The sequence below is a fragment of the Amblyomma maculatum genome, chromosome 9, assembly GCF_055883805.1.
Source record: "Amblyomma maculatum isolate TAMU_Amacu chromosome 9, ASM5588380v1, whole genome shotgun sequence".
NCBI classification, from domain to species: Eukaryota; Metazoa; Arthropoda; class Arachnida; order Ixodida; family Ixodidae; genus Amblyomma; species Amblyomma maculatum.
Genome location: NC_139352.1, coordinates 10,636,056 through 10,661,815, shown reverse-complemented (window position 1 = coordinate 10,661,815; position 25,760 = coordinate 10,636,056). Strand labels below are relative to the sequence as shown.

General features: G+C 45.9%; 1 protein-coding gene across 1 annotated transcript; it reads left to right on the top strand.

Annotated features, from left to right (window-relative positions):
- Positions 1 to 2,809: 2,809 nt before the first annotated feature.
- Positions 2,810 to 12,368, top strand: LOC146178265 (uncharacterized). The gene is made up of 10 exons (XM_084579664.1): positions 2,810 to 2,843; positions 4,466 to 4,525; positions 5,208 to 5,225; positions 6,283 to 6,511; positions 7,055 to 7,211; positions 8,800 to 8,912; positions 10,392 to 10,530; positions 11,069 to 11,236; positions 11,426 to 11,548; positions 12,174 to 12,368. The coding sequence occupies exons 1-10, from the start codon at positions 2,810 to 2,812 to the stop codon at positions 12,366 to 12,368; spliced, it is 1,236 nt and encodes a 411-aa protein (XP_084435790.1).
- The last annotated feature ends 13,392 nt before the right edge of the window (positions 12,369 to 25,760 follow it).

Here is a 25,760-nt window from a genome sequence, read left to right as displayed (position 1 = left end):
GCAGCCAGTGCTGAGGTGCAGTCGTCAATAAGCCAATAGCACGGCTCATTGCCACGGGCCATAGAAAGCCGCGTCTTTGTCATCCAACAATAATCAATTTCAAAAGGCAAAATTATTCGTAATTAGAAAATATATAATAATGAGCCCTAATATAGTAAGGTGGCTGCCCCGCGACAGCGCGAACAAATAGCTTCGTTGACTACTGTGCAGGAGAGCACTATATTATTGCCGCAACCAGTCACACTTTGTGTTTAACTGCCACTCTGTCACGCTGCGCATTGTATATGGTCTTCATCAAATTTTATCCTTGCGTATAGTGGATTCAGAAACCACCGCTGCCGAATTGTCCTCGTAAGGTGCCTTAAGCGCTATGTACACAAAGATCCCCAATCCTGAATTTTGCGGATCTTCGCCTGAAGCCTGACCTTGGAACTGTACATGAAGTATTCAAGTGACGTCACGGGCGCCATTTTGTAGTACAGTGCATACCTTCAGCAGTGCAAGGCGGAGCAGGCTGCGATATAAGGCTATTAGACAAGTTTGCAGCCTTTAGCTGCGCTACATGCACCACAAAATGGCGGCATCTGTGACGTAGTAGCGTACACCCCACAGCCTCGAGCCATAGGCGAAATGAAACGAGGCGTGCAAGCATGGATACTGCGCATTCGGCCAAATTAGTTAAATCGAAAGAATGCCAGAAAAGCACCGATGTCCCAACACAGAATAAAACAGCAAATCAGCACATTCTTCAAATGCTCAAACACCGCTGCGAAGATACACTTGCTGTTCTATCACTCCCTGATTTGCCAAAGGAATTCGGGCCTAACTATGTATGTACGCTCACTCCGCTTTGCTGCAACATTGGCCGCACATTTTATTTTTGTTGAGGTGGCTATATAGAGAGGTGACATCCTTTAGCTAGCTCTTCAAATAATGTCTCGCATTTTTCCCCACCTGTGATCATAGAAGCTGGTGCTTCCAATTCTACACCCAGTTTGGTTTTAACTGCCTGACATTATTCAGGCTCCTTGACATCTTAAGTTCATTTTTATTCTTCTTGTTTCAGTCACAAAGAGGACACATCCGACAAGTAAGAACGTCAACTAGATCCCACCTGCTAAATGTTACACCACTTTGGTGAATATAGCGTGTCTCCCTTACTGCTTTGCAGTTATAAAACAGTTGGTGACGAAATGATCAATATATATCGTTAGCCATGCACATTTGAATAGCCTGGGTTCTAACACTAGCAAAGAAAACGCTTGTAGGCCGTTTAATGGAATTACGCGACAGGCTTCGATTGGTCAGCAAAGGCTTGTGGAACACCAGTGCTTGTCTTTGAGTGGCTTTTCGTCCACAAAACGCGGCTTTAGGCTACGCAATCTGAAAGTACCGCCAGCGTTGACAACTTGCATGTACTGTCTCCTTGATTGAAGGAAGATGCGGGTAATTATAAACAGCAGCGTTTATTACCTAATACCCAGTGAGATTCAATACAAAACACTGCACTAATCGACAGACCTCTAGCACAACTTTAATCATGCACCAGTTCTCGAAAGCGGGCCCGCAGTGCCACGTGCGCCTAGCAGATACTGCACTCGCGTCTGCGGGGGAGCTTAGGCGTTCACGAGAGACCCGCGGAGCACGTCTTGAGGCCCCAGCTCGCACGCCGACGGCTCGTAGCATAGCCACCGGCAATGGCCGGCGTGGACAAAGAACCGCAGCCAACTCCGGCCTTCCCACGTGCATAGCGTAAGCGCCGCACAGCTTGGCGACATAACTCCGCTCAGGTCTGTTTGTGTCCCGACTCCGTTCGGGACGTATGTCTTACGCACGTCGCACGTTTCACCGCCCGCGTTCATGGTTCCATGGCTAAGTTCGGGGCACTGGCCGGAAAATTACGCACCCTGCTGCTGTCCTTGCCTGTGGCGACCAGCCCGTTCGTTTCTAGCTAGCGACCTCCAGCCGAAAAAAGGCTCTAATTATCTAATCGGGAAACAAGACGAACGGAAAAAAGGCTCAATTGCGAGTGGTTCTCCAAAGAGCCAGGTTTGAGGAGGAAAGCAATGCGACAGCCCGCTTTCACTCGCGGAAACAACACAGAGGGAGCCTCCAATGTGGAAAATAGTAGGAGCGGCCGCGCCTTCGAGTCGCTCAAGAAGCCCGATCACCATAACATTTAAGACCCATGTGTCATGCTTATTGTCAGAGGCACCTACATACTACGACTGAACAATGAAATGGATACGAGGTACTGCGGGAACGGAGATAATTGCAGAATGTGACTGAATCTGGCAGGCTTGCAACAAATTAGTGAATTTTCACGCTGGCTTCCGTGGACGATGCAGGCTTCCACAAGCTTTTGCTATTACAGTATGTCTGTTTAAATTTGGTGGGAACCAGCACTGTAACACATTTATATTCTCTAATTTCCTCATAAAGCATCGTTATGCTTCATAGCCAACAATGTTTGTCGCAGGTGTGAAGCAGTCAGATGGTCGGCTAAATATTAACGGAACTTTTTTTCTTGCGTAATTTTTGTTCAATATCTACTCAGGGCAAAAACACAACAGGTTGCTAAGAAGCAAGCTAAAATTGAAAGGAAAGAAAATTACCACTTTCAGTTTGATAACTATTTGCTTCCGGGCTCATTGCAGCTTTTGCTCATATGAGGAAACCCCTAACACGCTGACGACTGAAGTAAACATGCGCTGAATGAAGGAAGTGAGGGTCCTTTCCGCGTTGGCCTATTCATGTTATACATTCCACACTGAGCTGATTGACCGGTGCCTCTATTTCAGCCACCACAATGGCGACGACCACAACGACGATGCTCCCTTCGAGTAAGTAAATACGCGGTGTCTGCTGTATGCTTCCTTCACTGGCTATACTTCAGGCTCTGGGGCAATTTGTGATGTGAGAAAAACGTTTGTGGGCGTACACTACATGTAGGTATATACGGAACTTCGTCAATCTTAGGCTTTCATCCGCCCCTTCCTTTGTGGCGACAGCTGTACGAAATGATTGTCCAAATGAACCTGACTTGAAGGCGACATGAGGGCTGGGTAATGGATGAATGATAAAATGGAATCTCTTTTAAACGGGGTAGCTGATGCTACATTGCCTAGAAGGTTTAAGTGTCCGTCTTATTCATTTTGTATGTTTTCTTTCACGTTCAGGTCTGTTCCAGTGTTTTTTCAGTGATTTTTTCTTTGTAGATTTATTTTCTAGCTAAGTTCTGAAATATATTGATCTTATTTCTGTGGCGATTTGTTCAAGGCTTTTGTCTTCCCTTCACTCCAGCGGCAACTGAACTGGGTGCTCTCATGGGTATGTAGGTGGAGAGCACTCATTTCTTGCCCCGGAAATGAGCGTGTAATTGGAAATTTCTTTCGGCTTTTCGCTCCTTGTCGGAGAGCCCAAGGAAAGGCTTGTCTGTGCGGCCATCTGCTGCCGCCAACAGTCTTGTATCACCTGATGTTAGATCGAATTTCATGCTTGGTAAATGTCGCTAAGGTGCAGCCAAAGCAGTCGAGCGTCTCACGCATTGGCCGGTTGCTGGAGCTGTTCTTGTGCTTGCTTCTTGGCGTGGTATGAAACCGTAGTGATAGAGTATCTCATTTGGCACAACAGCTTCACGAACTTTCTGCGGTTAAACACCATCTTGAGCAATAACGATATGCCCTAACCGAACCCTGACACGCTCGACGGCTGGAGGACTGGGCGCATTGGGCATAGATTTTAATATAACGTGTTCTTCAGCTGCTCATTCCAGTGAAGGATTCTGTTCGAAGGGACTGAACAAACAATGGCATCATGATGAAAAAGAGCCTTGTCTAATGCATCCGTCTGTAATTTCTTCTTGCAGCGTCACCACCGACCACGACGACGGAAGGTATCGCATCTATGGTTGCAGCGACAACAGCTCTGACCGATCTATGAGGACGGAACTTACTCCAGGGAAAATTTCTTCCTAGTCTCTAAGAGATGATGCGCTTTTTTTTTTTAATTTTCAAGGGACGCTGGATATTCACAGTCTTTAAAAGCTACTGGCAATTTTTTCTCTGCCAGAGTCGCGCTGGCGTCTAGGATGGCAAAGCTTCCGTCCACCCCGGCCAAGAGAAATGGTACTCGCTAAAAAAAACGAGATTCTGTAGCGTATACCGATGCACTTGCGAGTTTTAGCCTGTGTTGTATTAGCTTGTTCCGTATGGCTGCGTTCTATGGTCTCCTAATCATTTTTTAGACAAGTAATATGTCAGCAAAATAACGCGTCAGCATAAGGACGAAAGTAGAGCTCTCTGATTAGACCTGCGGCGATGCTTGGTGCAGTGCTCTACTAGTGGGCATTCGTGTAGTGGAAGAAGTGGATCTTGACCGCCGATAAGGCATTCCTTCGCAAGCATGCCCTGCATGCACGATTACTATACAATGAGCATGCTCAATGATGCCCCGTGGTAATCAGCTGATTTAATTTCAGAAATTACCACGCCACCGACCACAACAACGACCACAGTAAAATCAAGTAAGCACTCAATTTTATTGTTCGCGTATAATACACAGGACCTCTCTTTTGGGTTGACAGGATCCCGCTATGTCGTAACCAAAAACGCTGCAGCCACCTGTGTCGAAATATTTACATGTTTGGTTACACAAAACTTGCTATACTTGAGAAGTGCACTACCATTCTGGTGGCGATACAAAAAAAAAAAAAAAAAAAAAAAAGAACGGGGTGTATTGTTGTCTCTTATCACGACGTTTTCCTGCATTCTTTTGCTTAACGCATAACATTTATTGCTTATTGCGAAGTACTGGCAACTTTACTTTTGTAAGCTTGATGTGTAGATATGTAGGAATTCGTTACAAATAAATGTAGCGATTCAGTGAATTGCTGCTACGGTTTACGAAACACGTTTAATACAGAGAGACTGAAATCAGTCACTTTCGCTTTTCAGTTTGGTATCAGCACAGGAAAGATGTCCTTAGCCTCTCTCAGCTCAGATGTTTGGCGTATTACCCGTGCAGTGAAACTAACTGAGCGTATGCTTTCTATGGTGCATCTAAGCAGACGGCTGGAATGTAATAACAGACGCTGTTTTTTACGTCACTATGCTGACTCAAACACAAGTTACTAGGATTTGTTTGCTTGCTTCCTTCCCCCCACCTCTTTGGTTGACGTACGACGACAAATGTGGTTCACCTTGCAGCGACAACGACAACCACGAGTAAGTATTGCCTTAACCTCGTTTAACATTTTCTGATCTCAATTCTTAATTATTATTTATGATAACATACAACTGCGGAATTATGAGCTATATTGTAATATCTAGTACCAACTGCGTTTTGTAAAGAAATTTTGCAGTCGATTAAAAACAGCCGACACCACGGCCAGCGGTATAGCGCAAGCAACAAGGATGTTAGTCACACATTTTCGAACACATGGACATTCTCGCAGCCTTCAGAAACCACAACGTGCTGCTGCGTACGAAAGTCGCCATGAAAATGCGCTAAATGATTTCGGATATGAATCATGCGGGGCGTACATATCAGCTAAATGTTTGTTTTGTAGAAGTGGAGAATATATAACTGTCGACTTTGGAATTGCGAGCCAGCGCAACGCACAGTGGCAACGTGGATATGCTACTGCCTTCTTCACTGCAAATCCAGTGTTGAGGATGGTCACAGGTAGACAGAAGCAGAGGCGAATAACCGCGGTTTTTGTGCGCGTGTGTGCGTTTGTGTGCACAAACCTGAAATGACGGCGCGGCGACCAAACACAAATGGTAGTGGATTGAGCAGCTCGAAAGCGCTGGCAATTAAGCGCTTCATCTCGTCATATACTCTCATTGCCATCTCATACGTTGGCTGCGTGGAGCTGCAGTAATATTTATGGTCGCTCCGTCATTCCAAGCAAAACTGTCCTTACGTCATTCATGCATATCTATGCATTATGCATTATGCCTTATTCATATGCATTATGATATGCATTATGCATATCATGCATATATTCATGCATATATATTCAGTCTATCTCAAAAATATAGAGCCCAAGGAGCTTCCTTCTATGCCCAATCGCGGAGCCCTTAAACGCCCCTGGGATGCCTGCACTCGAAAGGAATGAAGACGAGATTCTGCAAGATTACTAACGCTGGATATTAGCGGCAAGCCCCACTAGAGAGCTTAGAGGTCAGCCCCTATAGCTGTATATTTTCTGCACATACCGTACGCTCGTGGGAGGTGTATGTAGAGACGTGGCTCTTACTCGGCTGCGCTCGTCCGCAGTGACGCCCATGTGGAAGAAGCCGCTGCTGTGCACGTTCCGGGCCGTCATGAACCCCGTCCAGGCATTCCCCGAGGACGGTGTGTGCGACATCAGCTTCTTCCAGGCTGTGGAGGAGAACCAGACTTTCCTCGTGGAGAGGGCCGGCGAGCACACAGCGGCATTCGACGCCTTTCTCAGGTCCGCAGCCAAGCAGCACAAGACGGAGCACGGAGTCGGCCTCGACCACTAGTGAGCACAGGACACTGCCACGGGTGGAGCGAATGGGTTCAACGCTTTTTCTTTTCTCCCGAGCATACCGCTGTCTAGCGGTCGGTGTATTATTTCTTTTAAAAGAACAACAACATAAGAACAGAACGATACTTAGCGTCCTTCTTAGCGAGTTAAGGGCGATTGTTGGACCAGCCCTGGACCCTCTCGAACACGATTGTAGCCGCCACTCCAGCAGCCACATGGCCGTCGTCTGCCAGCCGGATTGAGGGATGCATACTTCTTACTCCAAATTTTCGCCATTCATTTGCCGAATCTGCGTATATAGAGCTTACGAGCACCTTTACACATTGTGAATACAAGAGCGTGGCGACTAATAGCATTTCTTCATTTGCAGCCCACACGCGAGCACGTGGATCGCGGAGGCCATTGCGCATAGTGCCCAGTTTCATGAACCTAGCAGTGCCACTCGGTCAATGCAAATTTCACGCTGAATAACACTCCGGCAGACGCGCGGTTCTCGTTTTCACAAAGGTTAAAATTGTTCTCTCATTCTCCTTCCAGTCATTACCGAGACACAGAAAAAGTGGTTGGAAAGCCGGTGGCCAGAAAGACTCTCAAGGCGCTGTGGGCGAAAACGATCTACCACTGGGGCTACTTGAACAATCCTATGCACAATATGATTGACGCCAATATGACCTCCATCTTCGGGATCCTCAAGGTAGCGAGAACGGTTTTGACGACTACTGTTTTACTTGAACCCTCATATAAAGCGCTGTATGCAGCGGCGAGTATCCGCTCCATAACTTATGCTGTATACTCCCAATGCTGTGCCAGTCGACGTTGTTGAGTTCTTCTGTAACGGCAGCGTGGGACATTCTTCACGCGAAAAAAATACTCCCGGGTTGGGATTGTGCGGAACGTAATGAAAGGAGTCTTGAACCTGGCCGTGTTATGGTTACGAATGGCTTCTCCTTAAAATTGCAGTCTTTTGATGCCTTAAGCCTTACAACTGCTATTATACCCAAAAGTGTCCGGCACTGGCTTTTGAAGAGCTGGTGCTATGAGGGCAACAATGGAAGAGGAAAACTTCCCTCTCCTCTTTCATGAATAAGGACAAAGGGAAAAATACAGCGAGAGAGAAGAGAGGGAGTAGGACAGCAACATGGTGACGTGGAAACTGATATGGCCAATCAGTTTCGACGGAAGGGGGGAATGGAGAAAGGGTGCAGCATGTCACACTGATTCGCGGATAGGAACTAGGAGAAGGGATGGAGTACGGCTTGTCGTGGGGTGATTGTTGTACTAGATCACTCCACCCGCTCGCATAGTGTTCTCCGTCCAGGGGGGATTCTATGAATATGCTTACTTTGCTGCTCGAATCGCATTTATTGTTTGATATATAATTTTTCTTTTCATTTCAAGCATTCGGTTTATAGTTACTGTGTTCCTTGCACTACAGAAGGCACATGAGCCAGTAATACACATTTTTACTGTGTACCTGATTTTTGAGGGAGCGCCAGTGGACGTGCAATGCTCTCTTTTCGTCCAAAAAAAGTGGCCATACACTGGACTTAACTTTGCTTAACGTGGGAATGGCCACCACCTTAACAAAATAAGGATCCACGAACTGATTGGAATACCACAATAAATAAAGCCCGAATAAGACTTCATCTCCTGACGTGGTTAATGATGGCGAGAATCGAAGAAGTACGTCAGCCACCGCTCGAGTTCAACCTCTCATTTGGCTAGTTCGAATTAAGGCGCGCGGCGCTCACTTATTTGTGCGCTACGTGTCATTTGCGAAACCGCGCGATTACACCCGTTGGTGACGGTATGCTATGCTCATTGGTTCCTTTTCTAGGGGTCTCACATAGCGATCACTGCTTCTGCACCTCTGAGGTAGTGGAGTATGCACCTGTGCTTAGTTCAGAAAAAAAAAAAGTGACATGTACGAATCCGCTGAGTGCTAACGACGGTATCGAATAGGAACATTCGTCAGTGCCAGCGTCCGTTCGAAGTGCTGACAACGGTTGGTCGGTTGGAAGACGCCGTTTCATTTATCAAGTATTGTTTACGGACCTGCCGCGATAAAAATGCTGGTTTGTGATTTAAGCATATATGGAATGGTTTGCGCGGCAGCTCTATTGGATCACCCAGTGGATAAGACAGTCGAAAACGCTGTCCTTTAGAATTATGTTGCAGCGACACAAAATATAGCCTGTAAAACAAAATGGCGTATTTATAATCACCATAATGACCCTTAAGAAGAGCAGTAAAAAATTAACGGATGTATTTCCTACGTGCAGGTCATCAAAGAGACCATTCAAGAAGAAGTGAAGCCAACTCGACCTCATTACATTATCTTCACGGGGTCCCTTTGTACGCCGTATAGAATGCACATCGAAATTATGTACATCCAGTAAGTTGTGCTTGGCTAGCAATGTTACTACTATTTGCAGTCGAATACGGGTCCGCAGATGAGCAACCTGCAGGCTCCAGTTGCATGCGGTTACGACACAAACACCGTCTTAGATACGGACGATCGAAATCGACAAGGCCCACTTGCTTCGGATTGATTCCTGCTAGTTTCCATCAGGTAATAAAGAGGGTTGGGAGCAAGCGATCAAAAGAAGCACGATACAAATACACAAACAAATCACACATGTTGCTAAAAAACTGCCAAACTTGCACCCTTTGCACATTCTAAACACAGCTTTCTTCCAAGGCAAGCGCTACAACCTCGCAGTGTTTGTTTCTGCACAACGCCTGACCATGCCGCGCTCTCTCAAGCTTAGCTAAACGGTTATGAGGAGAAAATGTGCTTTGTGTGGGGCAAGGTAGATTCGTGTGTACACAAAGATAGCATAAGAAGGACAGGCTTTGTCTTAGCTAGACAGAAGTTACTGATGCCTTATAGGAGACACCTAAGAGCGAGTTAACCATATTCACAGCCACACTATCAGCCCAGGATCTTGCTTAGTGCAAGATAACGAATAGGTGGTGATTGGTAAACAAATAGGGCCTTGAGTTGCCCCTTGTTTATGTAGTCTAAGCTCTATTTCTTCCACCTACATTAAAAAAAGTACAAGACATAAGCAGGACATAAATATACTATCTATTCTAGCAGGGTATCTGTTCTATACCATATATCTTTCTCTCATCACCGAATATGGCAGGAAATTACCAAACCTTATCCTATTAATGTAGATTCTCTATTCATTTTATTGTACTTGATTAGCGTGTACACATGCATTTTTATGCACTGGTTGGACACCTTGCTCTTGCGGACTGTACACCAAGTGCGGACCACGTAGTCATTTTATTTTCATAAAAAAATTGGTCTCTGTGAACTGCACGTCGATTTCTGACTGCATAGCGGAGGCCGCGGTAGTACGTTTTGGTGCGACTCACGCTAAGAACGTGGAGTACTGCGCCTTTAGGCACTACAACCACCGTTGATTTCGACAGTACGTGAAGGCCTGAACTTGGACCAGACTTTTTGTTCTGCAGTATCGTATTTGCCGTACGGCTGTCCAAGCTGTACGGAAAATATGATAAGTCGTCGCCGTTGCTACCGTTACCAGACTTGCCTAGCCACATTTTCCGTACGGTAGCAAATTCCGTATAGTTGCTAAAGGCCTTCGGTTACTGCTTGGCTTGATGCCATTTGGAGGCTTTATATATTCGAATTAAAACGTTCCAAAATAGTCTTCTTTGCAAAGAGGCTGAACGAATTAGATAAGCTTGGCTAATTAGTACACGTATTGGAGATGTATTTGAGCCTATGATTTTTTTTCTAAACATATCCTAGCACTTTAGTTGCGATATATTCTACGCGACACCTGGTGAGACATTGCGGTTTGAAAGCTGTTCGCCTAAGTTCCTCTGGCTTCCCTAGGACCATCGTTTGGCTGGACGGTCTGGCGGTGTTGTCCCACATCGTCGAAGACGACAGGAACTTGGTCGCAGGTCGAATGATGCCACCGACCTTCTGGGTGGATTTGAATAATTTCGACGCGTCGTATATTTACAACATGGTGAGCGCCCCTTTTTCGGTTCGAGAAGGACCTTGCTCTATGTGTGCAGCGCTCCAACGCTAATCACTCTTCCTTGCTTTCGAAAACGGATATTGTCAGAAGCTTACTGAAATCTGTCTTTATGTCAAGTAATGCGCCTTCGTAGACCGTGGCACTTGCCTACAGTTCTGAGGAAAGAGTTTCTTTGAACACTGAAGTGGAGTATAGAATACAACTTTGTTCACGGCGCTGTGCAAATTGGTAAATCAAATCGATTCATACGAGGTTAAAGGCTTCGCACAGCTATACTATTTCCGGCGACCATAATCTGCTCGTTTTGAGATATGTTGTGCACGTTTGGGACGTCAACGACCAACCGCAATATCGCAGCCCCGAATCTGTAATGGAGGGAGACTTAGCGTGTACTCTTCAAGTTTCTGGTTCCTTCTTCTTGAGAGGCGAAGGGGGGGGGGGGGGGGGGGGGGGCGACACTCATCTTAGTTCATTCTCAAAGTAATTATAAGGCTGAACTGGAGGCTTCGCATTGACCGTTGTGCAGGGAACGGCGCACAAAGCCCTGAAGGAGGTGTCTAAGAAGAAGCTGAACGGCACTGCCTTCTACGTCACCGTTTCCATGGCAGCCAGGAGGTACATCCCTGACGAGAAGTACGCCTACAGGGGGGAGATGATCAACAGCGAGGAGGAGTTGTACGTCGACATCATGGACGTAAGTTCATTCATCGTCATCAGCATCAATAGTCAAACTGAGCTGCTTCAAGAAGGAGGCCACCTCTCCGAGTGCTGTCCGGATTTATCAAAAGGAGGCTATTGGTTTGTCTTCTTCCTGCGACAGCACGCTGCTTTTGAGCATAGACGGCAAAATGTGATTTTAATTTTTCTTTCTGCTGCCGTGCAGTACTGCAAGAACGACGACTACCACTACGGCTTCCAGGAGAAGGATCCAACTGCACCCTATTACGTTAGCGAAAAAGAAGAGAGATTCATTAGCTTCGACGATTCGCGATCTTTGGGCGTCAAGGTAAACACCAAAATCCGTTCGCTGGGCTACTTGTTTTAGTCACAGTAAAACACTGTGCTTGAATGACTCCGTGGTTTAAATATGAACGATATTGGAGCCACCGAACGGGCTATTTGATAACGTTGAATTCATCTATAGCATTGAGTCGCTGTACCGTGTATTTCTTTTTAACCTGGGCAGATCTTATAGATTGCGCAACTTTGAGTTGTCTTTCCAGTGTGAGCTGCTGTTCTGCTCTAATAGTGCACAGAAACTATCACGTAGATTTTCTCCCCATATAAACGAGCGATAACACCGTTCAAAAACACGTAAAATGGGTGTGATAGCGGGCGAAAGAGAAAGCCGCAATGAAAAGCTCTAGAACATTTCCTAAATGAGAGCTATGGCTAAATGTAGGCACACTAGTACGGAGCCATTTATCTCTGGAAAAGTGTGGTCACAGCAATTATCTATACATTAATGACTTGTGCTTTTGTGAATGTGATGGTGAGCTTACATAGCAAATAATGGCACAGACTGATCGTTAAAGAAATACAAACTAAATTTTTGACCATGGAAGGTGCACATTGAAGGAACAAGGCGGCAGGATGGGCATGATATTCATTGCCTTGTTCCCGACTTTCAGCTCTGCCGGGGAAAGAACATGTTGACCGACTTGAAGTACGGCGTCGTCGTGTTTGAAGCCGACAGGGACGACCCCAACAACAAGTGCGGGAAGGGCGCCTACCAACGACTACATTTTCTTAGAAGGCTCCTCGATTTCTTTTACCTGAACTTCACCTCACCGGCTGAAATGGAAGAGTGCTTGAAAGTAACCTGATTTTGCAACTGCCTCATCTGGTAGCAACAGGTTACCAGATGCCCGGGCCCGCCCCCTGTCTTTTGAATATTATAAAATTAAACATAAGAAAATAGTAGGCATTGCATCGGACTTCTCATGTATGCGGAGCTAAGCACCCGCAGAGGTCATAATTCTCTCTCGGGCGCAGGGCGCAGAATGTAGCCTAAGTGATTAAACGTAACAAACAGAAATATTTGTTTTCAAGTAGCTTCAAGGCGCAAAAAGCTGTTGCTCTATGTGACTCCAGCGGGCACGACAATGCTGTCTTCGCTTGTGTGTGCAAGTTGAATGTTCTGCTTATCGAATTCTTGAGGTGAAGCAAAGATGATACAGTTCCGGACCATAAGTGCTAACTCCAGGCTTGGTTGATTTTACGGCAATGGTTGTGCGGGGCACTTTCGTGTCCCGTCATCACAGCTGTACCGACACAGCTCCAACACTCGTCGACGAGTCATCCCTTTGTCTGCATCAGTAGGGAACAAATGCCTGCTTGTGGGTCAGCTCATTTTAAAGAGATTAAATGAAGCTTAAATGGGAGAAATATCTAACTCACTGACTCACAACGGGTGAACTGGTTATCGGCATGATCACCTTGAAATTGAAAACATAATTGAATACACGGCAGAGGTTAGATGAAATGAGCTGAGCAAGTTATCCCTAAAAATGTTTTCTAATTATCCTAATGTATATCCGTTTTGCACCTGGAGGGTCTTAGCATTCGTAGTCATATTTTTTTTTTACTTAAATTAACAAAGATAACTAACACCATCCTCGAATAATAGTGTATTGTGTTCCATTTGTCACTGAGCACAATATTTATGAATTATTCCATACTAAGCAAACGTGTCAGCATCAGCTCCACGAAGCAATTATTTCTTCGGTTATTTCTCCAGTCGTCGAAAGGCGATCCCCGCGCTCTGGCGGTGTCCAGGAGCTTCCGAGGGCTCCGCCCTGAGTGAGGACAACCCAGAGGGCTATGGAACGAAAAATGGTAGGGGTAACATTAAGAGATAGAAAGCGTGCAGAATGGGTCAGAGAAATAACTCAAGTTACCGACATTCTAGTAGAAATTAAGAAGAAGAAATGGACATGGGCAGGACATGTAGTGCGAAGAGAGGATAGCCGATGGTCGCTGAGGGTAACAAACTGGATTCCAAGGGAAGGAAAGAGTACCAGAGGGCGGCAGAAAGTTAGGTGGGAGGATGAGATTAAGAAGTTCGCAGGGGTCAAGTGGATGCAGCTAGCACAGAACCGGGTTAAGTGGAGAAATATGGGAGATGCCTTCGTCCTGCAGTGGGTATAATCAGGCTGATGATGATGATGATGATGAAGCAAACGTGTAGCATTTTTCCTTGGGGGTCTGCGAGCGGCGCAGATTATATGCGCTGCGTACAACAGCACAAGGAAAGGCATCACTCTGCGGTCTTCAGTATAAATCTGCGATTGCCGCGGTATACATGCGCTGCGCTCATGAGTGTCGTCATGAGATCGGCAGTGGCGCCATTTGTACGTCATTTACGCAACTCCTATTAGAAAGTTTAGACTGAAGCAGACCTGTGTGCTTCGATTAATAACGTTATTGTATTCAACCTCGCACCATCCAAATAGCTGCGCTGCGCTAAATGTCATTATAGCCTAAAGCAACAGAGGTGCCATCCATTTAGCAGTTATCCCTTAGGGATCTGTTAACGACGTAGACTGTGGATCCTGCATACATCAGTAGGCTTATGCCTGAAGGAATCTTCATATGACATCATGCACTAATTATTTAGCTGTGTTCACAATGGGCCTGCCAGGGGCTAGGATTTTGTGTGCTGAGATATCCTGAATAGTACAAACCTACCAGTTGTACCTACGGGTCTGGATAGAAATAAATCGGTGCGCTGAGTAGATTGGACATCCGGGCTCTCCGACTGGCACAATCAGGTTGGCCATATCTAAAGCGAGCTAGTAAAATAGCAGGAGGAACTATACAGCGAATGGAACTATCATTACATGTTTACTTAAGCGATCTTCTTTTGGGAGCAACCTTTCCGAGTCTTTAGGCATTATTTTAATGATACATTTGAGAAGGGCAATCGAGTCTTATAAGAGACATTCTGTAATCTGAACATTTATTTTATATATCGACTATCCTTCAAAGAACGTCAGTGAGAATGAAAGTGAAAGCAGCTGTCATTGGTAGAACGGCCAACCATTTCTCTCATTTAATATGGGTCCATGTGTTTTTTTTTTCATTTTCACACATTCCTTTATGCCCAGAGACTATAAACAACGTTATAAAACAAGTATACTGGTCAAAGTGAAAGTGAAAGTGAAAAAAAAAAAACGAAGTGGAAGAAAGTGAAAGCCAATCCCCTTCCTGGGTATGTGCCAAATATCAAGGCAGAAGAAGAAGAAAAGGAATCTCTGCTCAGGAGAGGGAAGCAAATATAGAAATAATATTAAACCACCGTTACCTAGTATCCAAAAAGGAAAACAAACCCGAACGAAATGAAATTGGTGAAAGAAAAAATAATAGATCCATTTTCTAGTTTTCCGGTCTCCATTTATTCACTCGGCACTCAGGATAAAAAAAAAAAAAGAAAAAAAAAACCTATGTAATCGATCTACCACATGTCTTCAGAATTAAAACAGCATTGTTATACCTCGAGAAAGCTGTACAAGGAGTCGCACAACGAGAATAGAAGAATCAAGAAGTCATGACAAAGATAAAGAATAAATCTAACAGCAAAAGCATGTAAAGTAACACAACTAAGTGAAAGCTGCAATAAAATTAAACTTGCATGTTCTGCCCATGCTAGGGCTCCGGTTTCGCTGGTGGTAGATAACTTCTTTTAATTGACTTACCATGCTCTATATATGTGATGCACGCCGAGGCACTTTTTTGGGTGTTAATAATAATAATGGTTCACAGGAAGGGAAAGGCGCAGTATCTGTCACACTTGTAGATGTGGACACCTGAACCGCGCCGTAAGGGAAGGGAGGAAGGTGGGAGTGAAAGTGGATGCACCCAAAAAACAAACAATTATATTCTACAGGTGCACGTACACAAAAGGCAAAAGTCGGGAATCAGGCGGCAATATAAGGCGCCAGAAGGGGATGCCCCTTCCCCCACTTATTTGCCACCTGCAAACACTGCAGATTGAAGCTGGTGACTGCTGGCACTGCGAACGCAGAGACGACGCTTGAAAACTCTGAATTTTTGCTTTGTTGTTTTTAGACAAATGAGTGCTAATCCTCTGAGTCGAGGCTTCACACACTCAAGACCATTTTTTCCAGACCTTGAATGTGGACGCAAGAGGTCGCCTAGTAACTGCATCCATACGAGCGATCATGTGGAGCGTATAGGTACGCGTACGGCGTTATAGCGGAGTGTAAAAACTCAGATCTCCTGATCTCAGGAGACAACCTCTTTAGCATCTAAAAAAGCGACGAACACTGATAATCCTCGTCATTTATTTAGACCTCAAACATTCTGCTACAAAATTCGCTGCAAACGCTCACTGATTTGTCGAGACGTCTGCATATGGCAGCGGCATACATGGATACAACAGGTGAAATGGTAATATTCGAGCAGTATAGTATCAGGCGCGAAGAAAACGCGGCGTCCCGAGCTGGTGGTGTCCTGTGCGCCGCAGAGGGGTGAGGATTGGCTACAGGAGAAACACGACAAGGTGCATGCATCAGTTCCGCGAAGCGATTATTTCTTCGGTTATTTCTCCAGTCGTTGAAAGGCTATTTCCGCGCTCTGGCGGTGTCCTGCAGCTTCCGAGGGCTCCGCCCTGAGTGAGCCCACCTGCGTAAAACCAAGACTCTGGTAACATGAGGCTAGGTAATTGTCGCCATAGCTGCAAGGAAAAAAAAAATATGCTTGTGATCAATGAGATAATTTCAGCTTTCATGTTGTCACTAAATTCTTCCTAAAATGATGAGGCATACTTAAGCTCCGGCGTCAGCGCTATCACGCGATAGCATGGGCTGCTACCCGACATAAAAAAGCTTCATATAAAAAGCCATATAAACGTGCTTTCGTGGCCTAGGGGTAACGAGTCTAACTGAGAATGTAAGGGTCCTGGCAGGCTGATTCTGATGCCGCCCTCCCATGTGAAAGGAGAGACCCGAATAGGGAGATCCTGCCAAACGTGATGTAAGGCAGACCTACGCCTATTTAGTGCTCGGCCATGTCAGCTGCCGCCTACTGGCGCCATGCTTGTTGTTTTTCGCTCACAACGCCGACGCCGTATTTTCTCGACACTATACCGTATTAATACCCGCAAAATTCAGCACCTACACAGAACGTATGCACGCGTGTCTTGTATTTGCGGCTGTTTCAGACGTACAACTCTTTATACTTGTGGGGCTCCGCAGCCCCTTGAGGCGTTTTAAACCACGCGCACGTTTTCCTATTTGTATTGGTTTCGTGGGCAGCGCGAGTGCGCATGAGCGCGCCGCTAATCTTGGCGGCGTGATGTTAGCCGCGAAGAGACGATGGCAGATAAGCGCGTCGGAAGCAAGGGGCGAGGCTTTCGCCCCGCCGGGGAGGCCAGCGCGGGGCTGCCATGCGAGCGTCACGGGACAACGGGGTGTGCACGGACGACGGAAAGAAGACCGGCGACACGAAGATGGAAGGAGTGCCTGCAGAAATGGCCTAGACAAGGTAGATATTGCCTAGACGTATTCGCGTGAGTGGCTGCCACGCGAGGAGCAATATCCGTTGTGCCGCAGCTAGTGCATTGGCCCTGTCGCTCGCCCTGTTCACGCCGCAGTGTGTTGTGTTTGCCGCGGTAAAGCCCTGACCCTCCTTCGGTTTTATCCCTGTCAGTGTATTGTCGCGCACGTCGACAGCATGTCTCTAGCGCAGTGGCGTTTTTTTTTTTTTTTGTTTGATGTCCCTTTTATTGAATGTTTTTGCGTTTATCCGGAAATAAACCGGTGTTTTTTTAAACGAGACTGGAATTGTCACTCGTCGGGCAAGACAATGGCTCTTGAACTCCTTTCTGAAGGCAAGGCCTTTGTCCTTTATAAATATTTACCCGTGTATACATGGATATTTCTGTCTGTGTGATGGCTGCTGAAACTGCGAAGAGCGGTAAAGCTTCATTAAGCTCGAAGCTTCTAGCTTTCCCTTCGCGTATTCGTTTTTGTTTTGCACGTGAGAAATCAAAGATACGAAGGATGTAATTGCTTGCCTTCACTTATACTTTACGCACTCGGCAACGTTATGAGTGTTGAATCAATCAGCGCGAAAACGGCGAAACTGCGAAGGTAGAAACAATAATACGCCTGGAGGCCGCTGATGGTGCGCCAGATATCCTATCGCAAAGTTCCGCTCCAAAGCACCAACATTAGCCGCAGTATCCTTTGACATCACTGGTATTTATCAACTTGCCGTAGGTCTGACTCTATCATTCACAAATTTTCGGATGAAAACATATTACAGTCTTCGCCTTCTTATTTGCCTCCTAGAATACAATTTGACATCTTCGATACAAACGTGCAAATCGCTAAGTGCGAGGGAGTGCACGGTTTGAACTCAATTATGCATGCATTCTCAATTAGAAAGAATAAGAATGGAACAGTGGCTATTGTTTTTATGGAATAACTGCCGTTCCACAAACCTCAGTGCCTCAAAGAGCAAGCATTGCTTTTCACAGACTAACGGCAGCAGGACATCAGCCGTATAGACGCGACTCAAATCGACGCTTCATTCTACGCATTCTGTATTCTCTTTGAAGACTACGCCTGCACCACAATGAATAAAGTGCACTCACTATTCGTGTCGCCGTGTCTTCTGCCGGCTGCAGGCCAGTCGCTGGTCTCGCACCTAGTCTGGGTCTCCTGCTCCTCGGTTGTCTCGCTCTTTGCAAGGACTCCGCGCGTAAATTGAACGATTTCATTTGTTTCCTGCCAACGGCTTTATGACCTGCCACCCCTTCTTTTACCAGTTCAACTGGAGAGCTGGTAGGAGCAGGCGGGGTCTCTGGTACGACCAGCGTCTCCGCAGGCGAAGGCGCCAGCGAATGTGCCAACGCAGCCGGTGCTGGTTGAGCTTCTGGACTGTCGTCATCCTGAACTCTGGTATCCCTGGTATCGTTCTTCGACTCCCCGATTTCGTTGGTCTGTGGAAGCGTTGTGTTGCGTTCGACGCCCCAGGTGGCTTTCGCGTCATGACCTGTTTCAATTTGGGGCTCTACCGCTCTGGACGGTTTCGATGCGTTTACGTTCGTTCTCGGTGTTGCTTTCGTCCTCCCTTTCTCCTCTAAGAAAAGGGAAGAAACACAGAACATATATGGCAGAGTGCTCCCCACCCCTCCCCCCATTTGAACCTTTGAATGTAGTTTTCTTTCCACGATAAGCGATTAGTGAAGAGAGAACAGTAGGTTGTTCGATACCGACAACATGTACCTCAACATCCTTGTCACAGCACTATACTGCGAAAGAAAGAAATCACCCTGATGCGTGGAAGGTAGGGCGGGTAGGGGGACCTAAAAATGTAAAGTCAGGGACCTAAAATATGCTCAGGTATCGCCTAAATCTCTGGACAAATTCACCAAGTTTGTGCAAACATTCTGTTCTTGTATATTACAGTGTGGAGGTAGCAATTCAGGTCCAAAAAAGCCTAAAAGGTTTTAATTGACGATGCTCTCATCCACGACTCGAGTGTCTTTTGGAAAGCACAGTGAAATGCATGCAGTTTCAACCTGTGACAACCTTTGCAATCTCTATGCTCAGGCTAGTAAATAAATACCGCTCCGCTTCAGGAAGCTAATTTTTCCAAAGCCTTTAACTCATTCTGGATTGTTCTTCATCCTACCTGCTCTGTCTAATTGCAAGGTGACTGGCGGCCGAATTGCTCTTCAAATGAAGTCTTCGCGCAGGCAATTGCTGGCACAATAGCAACTGAAGATAGGATCAGCGCGCGTTCTCCATATCGCTAAGCTGTCAGACGCATGCGCTTATGCCAGAGGTGGTTTGCACTTTTCTACGACAAGGATGCCCGGTGATTAATTTATTACCTTACGGTAAGTTAATATTTGTATTATTTATTGTCTCGGGCGCTATGAAGTCCACTTTTTTGAAATGCTCGGAATTGATTCTGACCTCCAGGCGTTCGTTAAACCGTAACTCTCGCAGCACGCGGCTTTTTATTCTGTTTCGCGTCCATTGAAATCTAGACGCCGAGGTCGGTATTCGATCCGAAATTTTTCTACAAAGCAGCCGCATGCTGAAGCCACTGTGCCACCGCAGCGGGTGGGGTCGTTTCATTTTATCGTATGTGCGAGGTGAGAAAGTATACTCACTCTTGCTCGGTGAAAGCACTATCGCGCTGACGAGTACTAGGACGAGGACAACGATGAGGACCCCAAGGAAGACCTCCTCGCAACCCCAGCCGTCGTCTCTGCGGGGGTAAAAGGACGCACTCGCAAATCTTATCAGCGGGGGAACGCGCTGTCAGCGCGGATATCTGCCGTCGTATCTTCCTGGTGCAATGCCTCACGAAGGTGTGTTGAGTAACGGTGCATTACTAGGTGCGTTAGACGGTAATAGGCTATTCCAGGGCGTTCTATATCATGAATTTCCCCATGAGTGACATAGCCTAGCAGTGCGCCTGTGCGAAAATTAATTGTTTAAACAGTTTTGTCCCCCTCGTAGGGCTTGTATGGTATATCTACATTGCACAGAAAGATCGCGGAAACTAGCACTCCGTTTTGATTCGTACAGCATGCCGCTGCGTCAGCCACGCGACAGCCTTGCTTAGTACCGCGTAGACCGGTTATTCCCATTGTGGAGAGTACGGATTTCAGCGTACTTCCTACCTCTAACGCGGACGACAGTGCACGCAGTTTATTCAAAATACTTCTAAAGGCTCTCACCATTGAACGCCCATCGTAGAAGATGAAAAGGTAGCACAGGAAAGTAAAATACAATATAAAACCAATAAAATGAAAAGCATAAATGCAGCAGAGCAAGGTCACAAGGAAATATTTTAACTGATGCGTGTAATATAAACAACAACACGCTGCACCTTATTAATAACAAGCTGAAATGAACTCAGAAACAAAGTACGAACGTAGCGACTGGTATATATATAATGTTCCAGAAAGGTGTGAACTCTATAAGAACAACCATAATAGACGAAACGCAACTCGAATATGACCCGAATAATAAAAGAACGCCGTTGAGCAGTATGATGGCAGAGATTATAAAATTTTTTATGCGTCACTGGTCTATGTGAAGGAAGGGCTATGACATTTAAACAAGTCCAGTTGGGCATGGACACTCAGCACTGGTCACATTTATTTGCAGTGCGACACTTCATATAGCTGATAACGGGCCTAGGCTTTTCGTGCTATAGACTTCCCGGATCAGCGCACTGATAAGTCAAGCAATTCACAGAGCATCCAACTACCCTTGCAATACGTTTCCGTGTCGACATCGATCACCTGGGGCTCTATACGTGGCCAGATAGCTTGGTATTTAGCATTTTCGTACTGCGCCTACGTGAAATCCGGGCAGCGGGAAGAAAACCAGCGAACTTGTTCACAGAATGCTCAGCTTTTCATCCAGCGACTCGACATCGGGGCTAGCTATGCGGCTGGTGAACACAGGCCGTTACAACGCCCTGACTAATTGGACAGGACACTTACTTACTTTGTAACGCTTACGAGCGGGATTACTCACTCATCATCTTTCGACGACACCTCTGGAAACATGGAGGATCGATATATAATCACGAAAAAAACAACAAATCACTCTCCCATGAACAATAAAAGCTGTTATCATCTAGGAAAGACCAAGAAACAAAATCACTACGAAGAATTCCAAGGACAGCGACTGAACAAAAGCTATATATTCTAAAGGAGAGGCTACAGATGCACTATTTTGAGGACAGTTCTGCTGGACACACCTCGTGGGCGGTCTTTGGTCCTTATGCCGCAAGATATTCAGCGCAGGCTCTGCCGCCTTAGGTGAACATGCGGCCGACAGCGACTATGCAGGAACCTACATAGTGTCGACCGCTTCCGTGAATCAGATGCTTGGTAGTTTGATGGAGCTTACAGGCGGAGATCAAGTATCCCCGTCCATTTTTTTTTCTTGCGTTGTATCCGACTATCATCCATATCTCTATACCTATCTGATCTCCATGCCTTGGGTCAGCGTTCAGCGATGGGCAGGTTGTCCCGGTTAGTTACTGCAGCGGTTACTTAACTGGCAGCCGTAAGTATTTAGTGGTTGAAATATTCCCGACTCAAGTGTCTGACTGGTTAGTTAAGGCATCGTGAGAGAAAAAGAAACTTCTGCGCTTTTCACTACCCCGATTCTCCCAACAGTGTTCACTTTAGCTGCTTCTAGCAGAACTATGCCACACTGACCAGGAAGTTAGTTACCAGTGATCGGTTAAAACATGAGCGTATTCCCTCCGTTATTTCAAGCTGCCATTTTTTGGCTATACTGTGAACTTGGAGCGTAATAGATCCACGATGCGCGACTGAGCCGAAATTTGGCCTAGTAAACATTACTTTGCCTGCAAGGGATTAGGGAGAATAGAACGAATGCTTGAAACTGCTGAATGTGAGGGTGATGGAGGACCGGGAACTGAAGGCAAGAGCACGGGAGCGCCAGCAAATTTATTGAGAAGTGAAGATTTTTTGCAAAAATTGAGAGTGAAGGCGATAGATGACTCCGAATGTGACTGCAAGTGTGAGGAAGAAAAAGTAAAAATGAGGGTATCTTCTCACCTCTGGTGATGAAGACACCGAGGAATTCGTTCTGGGGACCCCCGCCGCCGTCGCTGTCAGGGAAAAACGCCTATCACATCTCACTCTGCTGTCGTGGCTAGTGCCGCGTAAGTTGACTGCGGCTGATACGACAGGTTGGCTTCGACTGCGGGTAAGAAATTTCGACGGACGCGCGCACACAAACACCGGTACCCAGGAATGTTTGCGCTGGCTGCTACAAGCTGCGTCGGGTGCCGGTAGGTTATCCCAAGGCGCTCAAACATGGCGTGCCTCATGAGTCATAGTCCAGCAGTGCGTCGATGATGTTTTTTCCCTAAATGACAGCGCTCCACCTCAAAGGGCTGTCCCGCAGATGTCATAGTCCAGCAGTGCGTCGATAATGTTTTTTCCTTAATGACATCGCTCCGCCTCAAAGGGCTGTCCCGCAGATGTCATAGTCCAGCATTGCGTCGATAATGTTTTTTCCTTAATGACATCGCTCCTCCTCAAAGGGCTGTCCCGCAGATCTGACAATGGCAAGGAATGGGTGGCTGACGTAAATGACATGTCACTGTATCTGTTGCAAACAACCTGACGTTGCATTTCATCGATAATCCATTTACATTTACGGAGAATAATGATACTTAGGCGTACATTCCACATACCGCCAAAAAGAAAGAATGCTGCTTAGTGGTTGTTAAACGCATCAGTTCTAGCCATACTGATCTAAACACGGGCACTGAATGAGGGTTCGCAAGAGAGTTTTAAGCTTACCAGCACTTGAGTACTTAAGACTGGCTTTGGCGCAAAGCTTCATGACGATTTCAGTAATGCGAAGCTCTATGCGCTGCCAGAAGTATTAGCGCGTGTGCATGTTTTGTCTTGTCTACATCAAAATCTTCGCAGCCATGAGAAGGCCTGCAAATTCATGCACGGTACGCATAACTTTTTGGGTACTGAGCACTGGCCAAGCAATGTGGCTAGCGGATTTAGGCCAACAGAACAATGGCGAATCGACGCTCTGGAGAATCTAGCGGACTGTCGACATGATGTGGTATGCTTACGAGTAGGATTACTCACTCTTCAACTTTCGGATTCGGCTCTGGAAACATGAAGGAACACTGAAGGGCATGCACATTATACACTCCCACCTCTTTCCCCTTCCAATATGTGTGTGTGCGTGTGTGTTCAACACTTTAGGAGCGGTCGCTCTTAGTTTACACACGAGAATTGGAGCAGACACCGCAGTACACACTGAGCGACATATCAAAATTATTTTTAGTGACGGGCGTTAAAGGAATGTGTGACATTATGACACATTTGAGGAGCATTGCAGGGGCTTCTTACCGCTTTGTATTTCTTCAAATCGGGATATCATCTCTGCAACTGTACAAGAAATATTAGGAAGCGAGAGCATTACACGTCCATAGTTGATTGTTAGTGCACGCCAACGGAGTGGTGGAAGACGAATTCTTCGTGATGCTAGAGTTGACAGGCGTTGGCGATATTCATTTGGCGTAAAGCGGTTTTGGGGCGAAGCTGTTTCTCAATAAGGCTATACCTCGGTACCTAAGACGAAGGAACTAGATTGGGCTATGCGCATGCTTTTATTACGACGCTGCAACCTGCACTGGGATCCTTGATATGTCGACGCAGTGCGCGATGGGCAAGAGCGGGCGTGGTAGATTGTTATATAAGTCTTGCTTCTCATTTCTTGTGATAGTCTGCACATAATTTGGTATGCCGTTCTGATATTACCAAGTTAACTACAAGCATTTGTTTACAATGCAACCGTTGACTCTGAACACCTGAATTCCGCATTTGTAAAAGTTGTTCTTTGAACTTAGATTTTTTTTTTTTTTTGCGATGTTACGTGGTCTATACCAATTCCGAATGGAATAAGCAGCCTTGACAACACCGCCCTAGTTTTGCTGCAGCCATTGGACGCTAATAAAAATTATTATGGACTTCATTAATCAAGTCAGTCAAGTTAAATCAAGAGTTCGTCGCCACAACACCGTGCATGCCCCGCCGCGGTGGTGCATTGGTTAGGGCACTCGACTACACAGCCCAAGGATGCGAGATCAAATCCCGGCAGCAGCGGCCGCGTTTCGATGGAGGCGAAAAGAAAGGCGCTCGTGTGCTGTGCGATGTCAGTGCACTTTAAAGAATCCCAGGTGGTCGAAATTTACGGAATCCTTCACTACGGCGTCTCTCAAAGCCTGAGTTGCTTTGGGACGTTAAACCCCATAAACTAAACTAAACTAAACCCAACAACACTGTGAATATATTCGTTTACTTACTTTCACTATGTTCAGCTGAAAGACGTGGGTCTGAAAAGAAAAAAAATTAAGAAGCATAATAATCAAAACTTGCAATAAGCGGCTTCTAAACGACATCGATGTTCGCCCAATATTACAGCTGAAGCCACCAGCATGTTGTGCGAGAAAGCAAGATGCCAAAATCATGGTGGTCTTATACCGGGGAAATTAATTGCGCCAGGAACTGGCGGTAGCCTACGAAACGTACCCATAGTGTAACAGCTAGAGGATGTAACAGCCCGCAAGGGCTAACAGTACTTTCAAATAAAAAAATAAATGAGGAGTGATGCTCCGAACAGCGACGCAAACAGTGCAGAACCACCACGAATCTTCTTCATTTTCTTCTCGCGGCAAATGTGTCTGAACACAAGCACCCATAGCAGAGCTGGCTGAGCGCCGTAAACGGGTGGGCCAGAGCTCCTTCATCTGCTGGTTTAAATAGAAAGTTCTACCGCCTTTTTCTTCGATAAGCACTGCAAGGTGTACGTCGTCTACAATATTTCGGAATTCAGTTTGATTATTCTACCGGTGAAAAATATTTTGGAATCTTGGAAATTTAGTCCGGTTAAATCAAATAACAAGAGGTCTATAAATTAGTAATAATCCTGGGAAATCATGACTCGCTAGGTGCCATATGTTGGTACTCTTTTAAAGCGAAAGCCTTTCTTGTCCCATGCTTTGCGTGACCAAAAAGTGCGACCAGGCTTCCTTCGCACCTGGCATTCATCCAGAGATCGATAACAATGAAATCATCGCTGATAATTAATCATGATAGTTATTAATTGATTGGTCAGAGTCGTATTTAGTAAGAGTCATAGTTAGAATAGTCATGGTCATAGATATGGTGAGGTATAGTTATGGCTGTAGTGTGTGACGTTTTAACAGCTCTATGTAGACGACGCCACTGCATGCCCAGACATGTTTGAGCATGTGAAATAACTTCAGCGCAAAATAAGTATAGCCGAAGGCGAAAAGAAGAAGGGACAGGAAAGAGCGCTGAGGAGCAGGAAAGCATAGCGAAGAGCTCACTGTAGAATAAAGGTACTGAAGTAAAACGTTTTGTTGGGCTAGTTGTTCCAATATGATGTGAAAAAAATTTCAGCTCAGATGAAGTAGCCCTTTCCTCTTCCTTCTTCTTTTTGCTTTTGAGCTACTTCATTTGCGCTTTTTTCACATCGTAATGAACCAACTAGCCCAACAAAAGGTTTACTTCAGTACCTTTCTTCGGCGTTCTTTCCTGTCTCTTCTTCCTTTCGCCTCCGGGCTACGTCATTTGCGCTGGAGTTTTTTCACATCGTAATGAACCAACTAGCCCAACAAAAAGTTTT